The sequence below is a fragment of the Dermacentor albipictus genome, chromosome 5 (genome assembly GCF_038994185.2).
Source record: "Dermacentor albipictus isolate Rhodes 1998 colony chromosome 5, USDA_Dalb.pri_finalv2, whole genome shotgun sequence".
Classification (NCBI taxonomy): Eukaryota; Metazoa; Arthropoda; class Arachnida; order Ixodida; family Ixodidae; genus Dermacentor; species Dermacentor albipictus.
This window is the reverse complement of record NC_091825.1, coordinates 33,038,588-33,052,916: the sequence shown is the minus strand read 5'-3', so window position 1 is coordinate 33,052,916 and position 14,329 is coordinate 33,038,588. Positions and strand designations below refer to the sequence as shown.

The 14,329-nt window shown below is 48.2% G+C and overlaps 1 protein-coding gene across 4 annotated transcripts in view; it reads right to left on the bottom strand.

Annotated features, from left to right (window-relative positions):
• Positions 1 to 14,329, bottom strand: part of wts (serine/threonine-protein kinase warts) — a 113,302-nt gene that overhangs the window by 14,163 nt on the left and 84,810 nt on the right. For all 4 annotated transcript variants that reach the window (XM_065439822.2, XM_065439826.2, XM_065439825.2 and 1 more), the window contains 4 exons: positions 14,007 to 14,291; positions 12,949 to 13,369; positions 11,750 to 11,923; positions 7,638 to 7,744 (listed from right to left, as the gene is read on the bottom strand). In XM_065439822.2, the coding sequence (XP_065295894.1) occupies positions 7,638 to 7,744; positions 11,750 to 11,923; positions 12,949 to 13,369; positions 14,007 to 14,291 (987 nt within the window). The remainder of the gene's footprint in view (positions 1 to 7,637; positions 7,745 to 11,749; positions 11,924 to 12,948; positions 13,370 to 14,006; positions 14,292 to 14,329) is intronic.

Genomic DNA, 14,329 nt, shown 5'->3' with positions numbered 1-14,329 from the left:
CACCGGCGAGCAGCTGATTGCCGACTAGCACAGCAGTGGGATGGACCTTCCCACTGCTGTTAGTTTTCAGGAGTTTGCTGCGATCAAAAACAACATAGAGTTGTGCACAGAGCTTACAGGCGACGAGATCATGCACCAGGTGACCGCATCACCGCAAAGCGATTCGGACTCTGAAGACGACACCTCTGGCCGCCCGCAACCATTCATGCAAGACGCTGTCAACGCTCTAATATTATTGTCTGGTGTGTACAACGAGAACATGACGCTTGCACAGATGCAAGCAGACGTCGTTACGAAAAGCAGGAACTTAAAACAAGAAACCATCCGCAACTTTTTCAATCCAGTTTAGCTGGAATAAAGTTCGGTTTTGTGACTCACGGATTTTCCGACTGTTCTTTTATTCTGACTATTTTTCAATCCCCTCCAGGTTCGGAAAATCAGTCGGCTACTGTAACATGCATTTTTCCATACAGTAAAACCTTGTTAATTTGAAAATTTGGATGCCCCATCTGGTACCGTCAAACTTGTACATGAATGTATGGCACGAAACTCTCGTTAATACAAACATATTTGATTGTACTTCAGCTCATTCGGACAGTCCGCGGAGCTCAGAGGCACGTGAGGCAGATAAGATCGGGTGGCAATAGGAAGCGCCTGTACAGCTTGAAGATGACCTGGAGGTGACCGACAACAACCCAGGAGACCTGTACAACCAGGAGACCTGTGGACCGAGGCTGTGGAACTGCTGCCCGCCGTCTCTTCCTTCGACGACTACGTGGAGGGCGACAGCGCAGCACTAACGGCGGCGGACCTGACAGCCGAAGAGATTGTTAACTGCGTTCGCGACATCTCCAGTGACGATGACAACCCGAAGGAAGACGACTGTGAGTCATCGAACACAGAAGATGAGATCGTGTCGAACATTGATGTTTTAGTACACGTGAACAAAGTCCGCACTTTCATCGCTCAGTGCAATGACGTACACAATGAGGTATTGCGCAAAGTAGAAGATGACGACACATCCCCAATCGGTCGTGCATGCTGCACGCGCCAGAAGAAATTCACCGATTTCTTCAAATAAGGCAGCTTTGAAGCAAGTGAAACATTTTTATTTGAGAGTATGCTTGTCTGCACGTGCGTCTTCTGCCAAGGTACGTCATTTTCATTCCTAAGTTTGTCCACTGGCTTATAACCGCAAGTTTTTCATTACAGCAATATTTCAAAATAACGAACGATTTTCGGCAGTCCCGCGCGATCCGTTGTATCGAGATTTGACTGTAATTGTTCTAGATAACTGCATCGCACATAACCATGTGTCGGGGCTAACAAACATAGAGTTGCTTTTTATTTGCCTTCGAACAAAACGGCTTCCCTGAAGCCTCTGCATTAGGGAATTATTCAGTACGTAAAAAGCCGATACAGAAGACAAGTGCTTGAGCACACGCTGCTCTGTATGGAGACACGGAAGAGATACGATGCAACTCAGTGCTAAGTACTGAGTTCACGGTGGCACATTTGCGAAGCAACACGCCGCTCACAGTAATGGCGAACTGCTTCCGACACAGTGGCTTTGTCCGTGACGCTGATGCCTTGGAAGCTGGGCATGCGGAGCGTGACGAAAATGGCGAGGAGGACGACAGTCGCTTCAATAGACTCCTGCCTCCGGACATCCCGCTGGATTATCATCATCATCATCATCATCAGCCTGGTTACGCCCACTGCAGGGCAAAGGCCTCTCCCATACTTCTCCAACTACCCCAGTCATGTACTAATTGTGGCCATGTTATCCCTGCAAACTTCTTAATCTCATCCACCATCTAACTTTCTGCCGCCCCCTGCTACACTTCCCTTCACTTGCAATCCAGTCCGTAACCCTTAATGAGCATCGGTTATCTTCCCTCCTCATTACATGTCCTGCCCAAGCCCATTTCTTTTTCTTGATTTCAACTAAGATGTCGTTAACTCGCGTTTGTTCCCTCACCCAATTTGCTCTTTTCTTATCACTTAACACTACACCCATCATTCTTCTTTCCATAGCTCGTTGCGTCGACCTCAATTTAAGTAGAACCCTTTTCGTAAGCCTCCAGGTTTCTGCCCCATACGTGAGTACTGGTAAGACACAGCTGTTATACACTTTTCTCTTGAGGGATAAAGGCAACCTGCTGTTCATGATCTGAGAATGCCTGCCAAACGCACCCCAGCCCATTCTTATTCTTCTGGTTATTTCAGTCTGATGATCCGGATCCGCAGTCACTACCTGTACTAAGTAGATGTACTCCCTTACCACTTCCAGTGCCTCACTACCTGTCGAAAACTGCTGTTTTCTTCCGAGACTGTTACACATTACTTTAGTTTCCTGCAGATAAATTTTTAGACCCACATTTCGGCTTTGCCTCTCCAGGTCAGTGAGCATGCATTGCAGTTGGTCCCCTGAGTTACTAATCAAGGCAATATCTTCAGCGAATCGCAAGTTACGATGGTATTCTCCATTAACTCTTATCCCCAATTCTCCCCAGTCCAGGTCTTTGAATACCTCCTATAAACACGCTGTGAATAGCATTGGAGAGATCGTACCTCCCTGCCTGACGCCTCTTTTTATTGGGATTTTGTTGCTTTCTTTATGGAGGACTACGGTGGCTGTGGAGCCGCTATAGATATCTTTCAGTATTCTTACATACGGCTCGTCCGCACCCTGATTCCGTAATGCCTCCATGACTGCTGAGGTTTCGACTGAATCAAACGCTTTCTCGTAATCAATGAAAGCTATATATAAGGGTTGGTTATATTCTGCACATTTCTCTATCACTTGATTGATAGTGTGAATATGGTCTATTGTTGAGTAGCCTTTACGGAATCCTGCCTGGTCCTTTGGTTGACAGAAGTCTAAGGTGTTCCTGATTCTATTTGCGATTACTTTAGTAAATACTTTGTAGGCAACGGACAGTAAGCTGATCGGTCTATAATTCTTCAAGTCTTTGGCGTCCCATTTCTTATGGATTAGGATTATGTTAGCGTTTTTCCAAGATTCGGGTACGCTCAAAGTCATGAGGCATTGCGTATACAGGGTGGCCAGTTTTTCTAGAACAATCTCCCCAACATCCTTCAGCAAATCTGCTGTTACCTGATCCTCCCCACTGCCTTCCCCCTTTGCATAGCTCCCAAGGCTTTCTTTACTTCTTCCGGCGTTACCTGTGGGATTTCGAATTCCTCTAAACTACTCCATTATTAATGGATAATCTCCATTATTATCGTGGGTGCCACTGGTACTGTATAAATCTCTATAGAACTACTCAGCCCCTTGAACTATCTCACCCATATTCGTGATGATATTGCTAGCTTTGTCTCTTAACGCATACACCTGATTCTTGCCAATTCCTAGTTTCTTCTTCACTGCTTTTAGGCTTCCTCCGTTCCTGAGAGCATGTTCAATTCTATCGATATAATACTTCCTTATGTCAGCTGTATTACACTTGTTGATTAACTTCGAAAGTTCTGCCAGTTCTATTCTAGCTGTAGGGTTAGAGGCTTTCATACATTGGCGTTTCTTGATCAGATCTTTCGTCTCCTGCAATAGCTTACTACAGTCGAACCTCGATATATCGAACAGCGCAGTGATCGCAAAATATTTCGATATAGCCAGAATTCGATATATAAGATCACGTATAAAACGCGTCAAAAACTAGCACAAATCAATCAATGAACCAATCGTGGCGCAACAGATACTCACATGAAGCTTCAAACAAAGTATTTATTTAGTTCACTGAAAGTACTGAAGCAGCGTAGCCTGCTTCATATTGGCAACCGCGTACTTGACCACGGCGTCCTCAACATAGTCCAAATGGTCCACAAGACAGTCCAGTGCCTTCTATTGCGCCGCAGTAGCGGCGTACAACCGCCAAAGCAGCTACAGTCTCAGTAGTAGTTGGGAGCGGGGCAACATCAGCGCTGGATCAGCCTCGGCAGCGTCTTCGTTTGGCCGCTCAGAAGTCACTTCTGCCGCGATCTCCACGACTGTCAACTCCGCCACTGTTCCGGTGCTGTCGTCACCGCCAACGACGTCCTCAATGCACATGCTGTGTGGCTCAGCACCGACAAAGCGCTCCAACTGGCTCCACTGCCGCCTCGATCACGCGCGCACCTATGCGCGCAAGGGCGGGTCAAGCTGCCTCAATCATGCGTGCACGGCGACGCTTGCCGTGCACGCGTGATCAAGGCAGCTTGCCCCGCCGTGCGCGCATAGGTGTGCGCGTGATCGAGGCGGCCGTGCTGGCTCCAAGCCGCCGCGTGTGCACGCCGCTACGTTCGAATGGCGCCCTCGGTGCAACCGATGTGGGCAGCTGTCGTACGCCGCGGTCTGGAACGCCCATCACGCCGCCACTATCTTCGAGAGTGTTGCAGGAAAGCTCGCCTCCTGTCAACAGAGCGCACTTGGTCTGGGACGGCGGAGTTCGATATATTCATTTTACATCCGGCCCCGTTCGAAATAAAGAATTAAAAATGCATGCAATTTTCCGTGTGATATAGAAAGTGTTCGATATACGCAATAATTCGATATATCCGTGTTCTATATATCGAGGTTTGACTGTAGTATCCTGTCTAACGGAGTTACCACCGACTTCCATTGCCCACTCCTTAATGATGCCCACAAGGTTGTCGTTCATTGCTTCGGCACTAAGGTCCTCTTCCTGAGTTAAAGCCGAATACCGGTTCTGCAGCTTGATCTGGAATTCCTCTATTTTCACTCTTACCACTAACTCACTGATCGGCTTCTTATGTACCAGTTTCTTCCGTTCCCTCCTCAGGGCTAGGCTAATTCGAGTTCTTACCATCCTATAGTCACTGCAGCGCACCTTGCTGAGCACGTCCACATCTTGTATGATGCCACGGTTAGCACAGAGTATGAAGTCTATTTCATTTCTAGTCTCGCCGTTCGGGCTCTTCCACGTCCACTTTCGTCTATCCCGCTTGCGGAAGAAGGTATTCATTATCCGCATATTATTCTGTTCTGCAAACTCTACTAATAACTCTCCCCTGCTATTCCTAGTGCCTATGCCATATTCCCCCACTGCCTTGTCTCCTGCCTGCTTCTTGCCTACCTTGGCATTGAAGTCGCCCATCAGTATAGTGTATTTTGTTTTGACTTTACCCATCGCCGATTCCACATCTTCACAGAAGCTTTCGACTTCCTACTCATCATGACTGGATGTAGGGGCGTAGACCTGTACAACCTTCATTATGTACAACCTTCTCGCTGGATGAATACATGCAGATAGACAGCGACATTGCCATTGCCGGTCACCTCAACGACGACGAAATACTTGATGGCGTACTTGGGGACGAAGACCCCGACCCTAGTGGTGAAAATGCGCCCGTCTTGGATGCATGTGAAGTGCCGCACCACACTGCTATAGAGGCCGATGACGTGCCTAAAGTTATGGAGGACATCGGTCTGGTTTCCCCCGACAGTCTATTCGGACTGCACTACCTACAAGAACTCCAAAAACTTGTGCTTTCCAGGCAAATTTCTTGCTCGAAACATGCAACAATTACCAGTTACCGTAAAAACCCGCGTTATAACACAAACCCGCATATAATATGAGGTGAAATTTTCTGGACGCAAAATGGAAAAAAATGTTTTATCCGCGTGTAATACGAGTTAGGAAAACATTTACTTAAATTGTACTCTGCACTTCAATCGCTGTCTTCCTCAGCTATGCTCTCTTAGGATAGTTCCTTGTCGGACATATCTTACCAGAGGTACTCATCCTCTGTGCCATCGAGCGCGTTTCAGATGCCGCACTTCTTGAATGCGCGACGCACAAGGTCCTTTGATATGCTGGCCCATGCGTCCACAATCCACTTGCATAGTATGGCTGGCGAAGCCCGCTTCAGCCGCCCGGTCAGTGTCACTGCAGGCTCACCTGAGCGCATCCAATCTGCGTAACACCGCTTGACCGTGTCCTTGAATGGCTTGTTCATACAGACATCTAAAGGCTGCAGCTGAGACGTCATCCCACCCGGGATAACGATGAGTTCTGTGCTGGATTCGTGCAACAGCCTCTTCACTGAGTCAGCCAAATGGCAGCATAATGCATCCAGCACAAGGATGGACGGGAACGACAATATTGCGCTGGGCCGCCTACACCAGACGGACTTGATCCAGTGAAGCACAAGATTCTTGTTCATCCAGCCTTTCTCATGACATCTCACAACCACATTTCTTGGCAATATTTTTGGCAGCTCCTCAGCTTTAGGCACTGTCTTGCGCTTGAAGACGACATAAAGCGGGAGCTTGCATCCCTCTGCCATGCACAACAACATGACGGTACCTCGCGTTTTCTCGTTGCCAGTGGAGCGGACATAAACTTGTTTAGAGCCCTTTTCGTGCTTGGTGAGGGACGATGGCATGTCCAGATAAACCGGCATTTGGTCAGCATTGCCAATTTGACCTAGCTGGAAGTTCTTGGACTTGTGCAGCAAGATAATGTGGCGCTGGAAAGCCACAAGCAGCTCTTCAAATGATTCGGGAGGCTTTTGCGAAATCGAAGTTCGGCGGCGTAAGGAAAATCCAGCACAGCACATGTAGCGATAAATCCAGTGCTTGCTTGCTTTGAAGGCAGAGCTTGGTAGCCCTTTTTCTCTTGCAAGCTCTTTAGCTTTTGCCTGCATAAGCTCCGCGCTCACCGCTAGGTGTGCGGCTCGCTGTTGGCGTACGAACTCCATCAGAGCAAGTTCAATTTACGGAAATGTCCCACTCTTCGGGCCACAAAAGCTTCATCGCGTTCCGCTGCACGCAAAGAGGGCTTCCTTCTGTCGACCTTCCTTCTCTCTCTTGAAAGCAGCCGAGTACTGTTTTCGTGGTCCAGACATCTTGGTACTTCAATGCGGAATAGAAAAGATGCACTTCGTGAAGCGTGGTTTGCATGTGTGCATGTGTTTGCACACTCAACAATAAAGAAACCAAGCTGTAGCTATGCAGCAATACGGAAGCCAAGCCATAGCCACGCAGCAATAATGAAGTCAAGCCACAGCCACGCAGCAACAACAAAACCAAAACTTGTAGCCCGAATTTCTGACTGAAATTTTTGTTCCAATCCACATATAGTACGAGGCGAAAATTTGGGACGCTAATAATAGAATGAGCGTGCGAGGGCGCCTGTTCCTGGCGGCAAGATATACAACATGGTGGCGGTGGTGGCTTCGATAGCGGTCACCGCAACAAGTCCGTAAAATCGGACTGTGAAGGGTTATTGTGTCCGAAATCATTGACTCCAAGGGGCACGTGGCGGTGCCCTGAAGGCATCCGAATCATTAAGCATGTCCGAAAAATCAGGCATTCGGAAAATCGGTCGCTGACTATTTCCAAAGAACTACATTCCTGTCTACAGCACTCAAGCTGCTGTACGAACAGGCCACATACTATGTGAATTCTATGTCAATGTAACCACTGAGGTTCTCAAGCATTAGCACTAAGCCCAGCCATTAAAATATGCCCTCTCTTCATTTTGCTACACACCTCTCAAGCACTCTGGACAAAAACGTGCAACTCCATTGTCATCCCCATCATGCTATTCTTTAAGGGAGCATTGAGGTACCAAAACAGCAACAGCCCTAAGCAGTGAAAGATTGCCACATACCTTATACTGCGTCTCACCAGGTGTGTTGGCTAAGAAAGGCGGCTGGCCAACCAGCATTTCATACAGGATGACCCCAACGCTCCACCAATCGCACGACTGTCCGTAACCTGCGAGCAAAGGGGCACACGATGTCAGGAACATGCGGTGGTCATCCTTCATAGAAATTTAGTCATACATGTGCAATTTACACAAATAAACAGACAGACACAGAGTAGGACAGGCATACTGGTGCGCTCATCCTCTTCTGCGGCTTTCGTTGCTTGCATTTCACAGGCATTGAACGTGCCATTTAGAAAGGCCCCCTTAACAGCATCCCTAAATCTTACAAAATTTTACTGACACACCTGCATAAACACAGGTCAGTTGTGAAGCATGACGTGAGGTTTCACTGCTGTGAGACTAGTGAAAGCATTTACCAAAGTGAATGTTTCTCAGACTATAGTCCACAGACACAGAAGGGTCCTTGGGAGAAAGATACAAGGGGACCTGTGGAGATGTGGAGACAAGCGGACCATTCTAGAGATGAGTGAGTGATGAGCACATTCGCATACCATAATACTTCGAGTTATTGCCACCCTTTCCTCTGCACCAAATAAAATTGATAAGCTACAGGGGGACAAGCCATATTTCATGTGTAAAAACAGAAAAGACTTATAAGGAAATGCTCAGAAGACAAGCACAAAGAAATAGCAAGAATCCCCTATACAGTCAAACCAACTTATAACAACATTCAAGTGCCACGAAAATTCCATCGTTATACCCGATAATTGTCATAACAGGATTGCATGAAAAAATAAATATAGAGGGATGGCAGAGCTGATGTGAGAAAACTATAATGGCGCGGAGGCCAGTGCTTCTCCCCAGCACCTTCCTCTATCCAGCTGCTGATTGTGTTCACTCGTTTAACTGCTTCCAAAGCACTCCAATCGCGTGTAACACGCCGCGGCTGTCGGCGTTGAAGAATGGCACTGCTATAACAACTGCAAAGAAGGGTCACGGGTGGCAAGCAATATGCGAGCACTGCCAAGGCATCGCCTTGGTGGCCCCAAAAGGGGCCTTTTACAAGATGCGAGAAGGTTGCCACTGCAGCCTGTCAGCTTGAGAAATCCAGAAGAAACACCGACGAGAAATCGCCACAAGCATCTCACCCCGTACTTGTCACTGGCTCGCACGAGAAAAGCCTATGTCCGTCAGCCTTGCATGCTTTACGCGAAGCTTGCTGACATCCTTCTCCAAGGCATCCAGGTGCTCCACATGGTGCAGCGAAAGGTTCCTCGCAAAAACGAAGCACCAGAGGGACTGAATCATCTGCCGGACCTCCTGTGAGGACAACGTTGAGGCAGCCTGCCCTACTGCGTCATCGCTGCCGTCGTCGCCGTCACTATGAGATGCACCCACATTCGTGACGATCGCCTCATTGGTTAGAAGCATTTAGGCTTTCTTTTCACCGGCAACATCGTGCATTGCCGATGACCAGCAGACGGATAAGCCATCTTTCATTTCGGTGGCAAGTCAAGCGAGGCTGAGAAACCGCGTGGCCAGGAACGACTTCAACACAACCGACAAAGACGAACGTGAGTGATTAAGATGATTGCAGAACTGCACTGAGCAACATGCAAGCGTTTTACTCGTGGCGCAGTTGACGCAGTCCATTTGTGTTTTGGAGGGTGGTGCGGAGAGAGCTATGGGCGCAGCTCATTTGTGTTCGGAGGGGTGAACGGGAATTGGGAGAGAGAGCTACGTGGAGATGGCTGGAAAATAAGGGTGCGGCAGCTGTTGGAAGCGGCCCACCGTGCAGCACCTTGAATTTCTCTTTCTTTTTTTTCAAGGATTTCTCATTTCACTACCTGTCGGCTCGGACACCCAGCAGCCAGACTTAATTGTTATAACCGATAATCTGGCATCGGGGCATTGTAGTAAACAAGTTATTTCACTATGGAAAACATACAAAAGTTGACGGTGCAGCAGCTTCACATTGCTATAACCGATATACAGTTAAAACCGGTATCTTTATAAGTACAGTCGAACCCGGATGTATCAAACCCGTTTACATAGAATTATCCTGTATATCAAACAATTCCTGAACCCTGCATATCTACAATGAGTACGTATACCAAAAATTATGCTTACATCGAATGAAAAATAGTAACGACTCCCGATATATCGAACATGCTACGGCACAAAAGTGCCCCCAAAAGTTGGCTTTTCCTCACGGCGGTGGGTTTTCCCGTCGACGCCTCCGATAAGTGGCTTAGCACGCGGTGCAGCTCCGTCCACCCGCTCTCCCTAACGTGACCACACCACGTCGGGCGAGTTGGTGACAACCTCCCAGCAAGAAAAAAATGATCCTGGCCCGCCCGCAGCGCTTGCTCAGACAGCCAATCAGAGGCTCTTGTGCCCTCGTGAAAAATGGTGCAAGTTCGAGCTGGCTCACTGCTTTTCTCGTTCGTTGCGTTTGCACCTTGTGGGCCATCTCCCGCAGTGTTGCTGTGACAACCAGCGCTTCGCAATGGAATGGCTAGCCCGGTAGCAAGTCGGATGTCACCGTAGCATGCGAGATTCTGAGGAGCGCTCTCAGCATGATCTTGAGGATTAAGAGGGAGATGAGGGAAAACGACCCGGTGCCCATGGCGCCCATGGCATACGCACAGCCGTGACGTCGAGGCGGCCGTGTACAAGTGGTTCATCCAAAACTGCTTCCGACGTGCCAGCTTCCGCATGCCCGGTGATGACTCTGAAAATGCATATGAGTGCGACAAACCCATTGCCGGTGTCGCCAAAGTTTGAAGCAAGCTGTCGAAATTTCTGGAAGCCGCTGACATATCATCCAACGGTCGACGAATTTGTGAGTACAGATGGTGGCGCGTTGACTATGGGAAAGCCCAAAAACAAGGACTACATTGCCAACATCATACCGAACACAAGTGAAAGCGGGCAAAATGAGGAAAGTAAAGGCGATCCTTTGCCCCCATCCTCCGAGGTGACCTGTGCACTCACACTACTCCGGTGCTTCTGCGCAAATGTTGTAGGTTGCAAGCTTCTCTAACTCTTTAGACAATGTGGAGAAGTGCGTGCTGTTGCAGTAAGTCAAGCTGCCCAAACGAAAGATACAAGACAGGATACAAACTAAGCTAGTTTCATCAATAAAGTGCTTTTATAAATGGTATGTGCTTTTATGACATCCAATTCTTTAGCAGGCTCATACCAAATTATGCCCTTTATGGAAATTATAGGCATCGTTCTGGTGTGTTCAATATAACCAGGTTTGACTGTAGATGTTAGTGTATGAAGGGTCTTGGAATGCTTGTTAAGATGGCCGCGCGTGACACACATCACTTGTGTGTTCTGCATTCTGCCTGCCACAGAGAGTCAGCGCAGGCTGGGGAGCCCCTCAGGCTACCCTGCGACTGAGTGTCAGTGCAAAAGAAATAAACTGCTCTCAAATCCATCGAAAGCGCTGCCCGAGCAAATCAAATGCAGATCATCTAGGACAGTCTAGGCTAACACGTTGAGGAGGCCTGATGACATACCGACAGCATTGCGATCCAATGTTCCTTTCATCCCATGCAAACGACTGGGTGCACTCATTCATCTCACAGGTCCAGCTGGTGAGAAAGTCTGATGTCATCTTCACAGATGGCAACTGCAGCGCGCTCCTTCGCCTTTATAAGAACCCCTTGTGGTTATCACTAAGTTTTGCTCAGGAGGCTGTGGGCCAGGGTAAACCTTACACCAGCTTCCTCCAGTACTTGGAACTGGGCTCACTTTCTGGTGAATGCAACATGTCCAAACTGTCCCCTTCTAATGAGAGAAGCAAACACCCGCCACTCTATGTTCACTTGTCCAGCCGGACAACAATAACACTCCCATCTGCTGCAAGTTGGCCTCCCCTACAGTACTATGTGTAGCTAGACTCGCTGAGTGCACAACAACAGATACCACAAGACACTCTGAATATGTACACGACACAAACCTTATGTTACACAACATGTACCAAACATTACACCTTAGGGAGCGTTTCCACTGAAATAAATCAATTAAAAAAAATGCAGGGTGCTCCCTCTAACCACACTGTGCATTACCATTGCTCAACCAAGCTTCGCGAAACTCACCGTGCCTCGCCAGCACCTCAGGCGCGATGTAGTTGGGTGTGCCCACCAGGGACTGTGCCAAGCACCGCTGATGTTCTCTCCTCCGCCGTCGCTCCAGTGGCTTGCTCCGGGCACACTGGCAATCCTCCGACCAGTTCTTGTCTGGCTCCATCGAGTCCTGGCGCGCATGCTCGCCTGCGAAAGGAACCTCCAGTAAGCCTCAATCACCTTCACAAAAATCGACATAGTGCAAGCTTCACGGAAGAAGCTGTGCCGATACCAAACTTCAATGCAAAGACATGTGGAACTTTCAGTGTACTAGGAGCCACAAAAAGGGAGGAGGTGTCACGAAGATGTGGCTGGGAAATTTCAATTCAATTAAATGCAGTTATTCATTTTGACATCATATATGTACATGTCAGCCAATAACACCTACTGTACAGACTCTGTCTTTCATAATTTTGGCGAGGTGTGGCCCTTGCACAGGACCAAACCTTTTCGTCAAAATGGTGCCAGCACAGCCTTAACTTGTGCACACCCCAGATGTACCATTGCGTCACAGGTCAATGCCCCCAGCTCTCGCCACCTGGTGGAGGAATGCGGGAGTATGCAGAGAGCAAACATTCGCCAATGCACACGCACAGCATCGGGACACCAGACGTGACTGCTTCTACATTGAAATTTTTCTCTCCAAATTTTGGGCTGTCATGTTGGGGGTGCGGCCCTTACACAGGTGTGGTCATTACACGAGTCTACACAGTATACAACTATAACTGCTCACATAGGTGTATTCAAAATCTTGTTAAAGAAAATCCGTAATATGACACTATATTATATACCAGATATATTCCACACCTTAAAAAATGTGTTGTGCTGCTCCTTTAAAGATACACTGAACAGAAATTTAATTTTAACCTAGATTAATGCATTCAAATGATGGAGAAGTCCGGTCAACTAGAATCAGCACAACATTGGAGTACAGCTGGTGACGCCACCTTTAAAAAGCTTTTTCAAACTATTCTAGCACAAAAAGGGCAATGCACACAAATATGCTTTGACATTAGTGCCGTCCACTGACAACCCAGCACAGCGACTCGGGCATGAAATTCAAGAAAGGGAAATAACTCACTTCTGTCTCCTCCACTATAATCAACTAAACTTAAAAAAAAAACTTTGAAAGCATGTTTTACTAGCCCAAACTGTTCTGGCCTTCTGCTCACCGTTCTTCTGGTAGTACTTGGAGTTGTGTGTCCACCGGAAACCCGTGCAGAGGCCAAAGTCAGTGAGCTTGATGTGTCCATCGCGGTCAATGAGCACGTTGTCGGGCTTGATGTCGCGATGGATGAATCCCAGCTTGTGGACGCTCTCCAGGGCCAGCACCAGCTCGGCGATGTAGAAGCGCGCTAGGTGCTCCTCAAAGACGCCCAGCCTGATGAGCAGGGACATAAGGTCCCCGCCCGGGATGTAGTCCATCACAAAGTAGAGGTTACGCTCATCCTGGAACGAGTAGTAGAGCTTGACGACCCACTCGTTGTCCGCCTCGGCCAGGATGTCCCGCTCAGCCTTGACGTGTGCCACCTGGTTGCGCTTGAGCACATCCTCCTTGCTCAGGGTCTTCATGGCGTACAGTTGGTTTGTGTCCTGCAGCAGAGCGGGAGACAGTTTGATTTGCACAGCTGTTCTTCTTTTGTGGCATTATGGTAAGGTGGGAGTGATTAAAAAGACTGATATAGGCAAGAAGAATAAAATGCAGGTTAGGACTGCTGTGCAAGCATCTTAATTCTTTGCTGCATCATTTATTTGCTTCACCACTAAAGCACGGTACATGATGGGTTTGCAAAGCATTCTTCTCTCACTGCACATCTACAGTGGTTCTAGAGAGAGGTGGCCTATGCGCACTAGGGCTAACATATCATGTCACACAGTAACATATTGCATATAAGGCAATGCTAAAATGCTGCAATTATGACATGAGCATATAGCACACAGCACCATTCCCCCTCTCTCTGGATAACCTGTGGCGCTAGTTTTTACGCTACATCCATCTTGCTAAGGGCACAAATGGCAGCTTTTGTACATGATGGCAGTTGCACACATGCTGGCACCTCTGCCTGTCTTGGTAGCATTTACATGCATATGCCAGCGCACTTGCTTTCACTTCAGTATAACCCTGTACTTAAATGTTACACATTATTTCCTGCATTAAAACAGTAAATACCAAGAGAAAATTTCAGGACACATGCAACACGCACGACTCCCACTTCCTCGTTCTCCTTACGTGCTTGCGGACGAGGGCCACCTCGCCAAAGGCTCCAACTCCAATGCGTTTGATGTGGTTGAACATGGACTTGTCCATCTTTGCACGACTGCGGCGGATGTAGTTGGACTCCTTCTGGTATAGCATGTGCCGGATTTGGCGCTGGGCCTCTTCCGACAGTCCGACCTTGGCCATCTCGGCCTCGAGCTGCTGCCGCCTGTGCTGCCTCTGCTCGTGGCTCTTCATAATGTTCTCCACGTGCTGTTCCATGAAGAACTTGTACGCCTCCGGAGAGTAGTTCCGCACCTACATGGGGGGCAGCCACAAAAGGGGCATGAGCACCA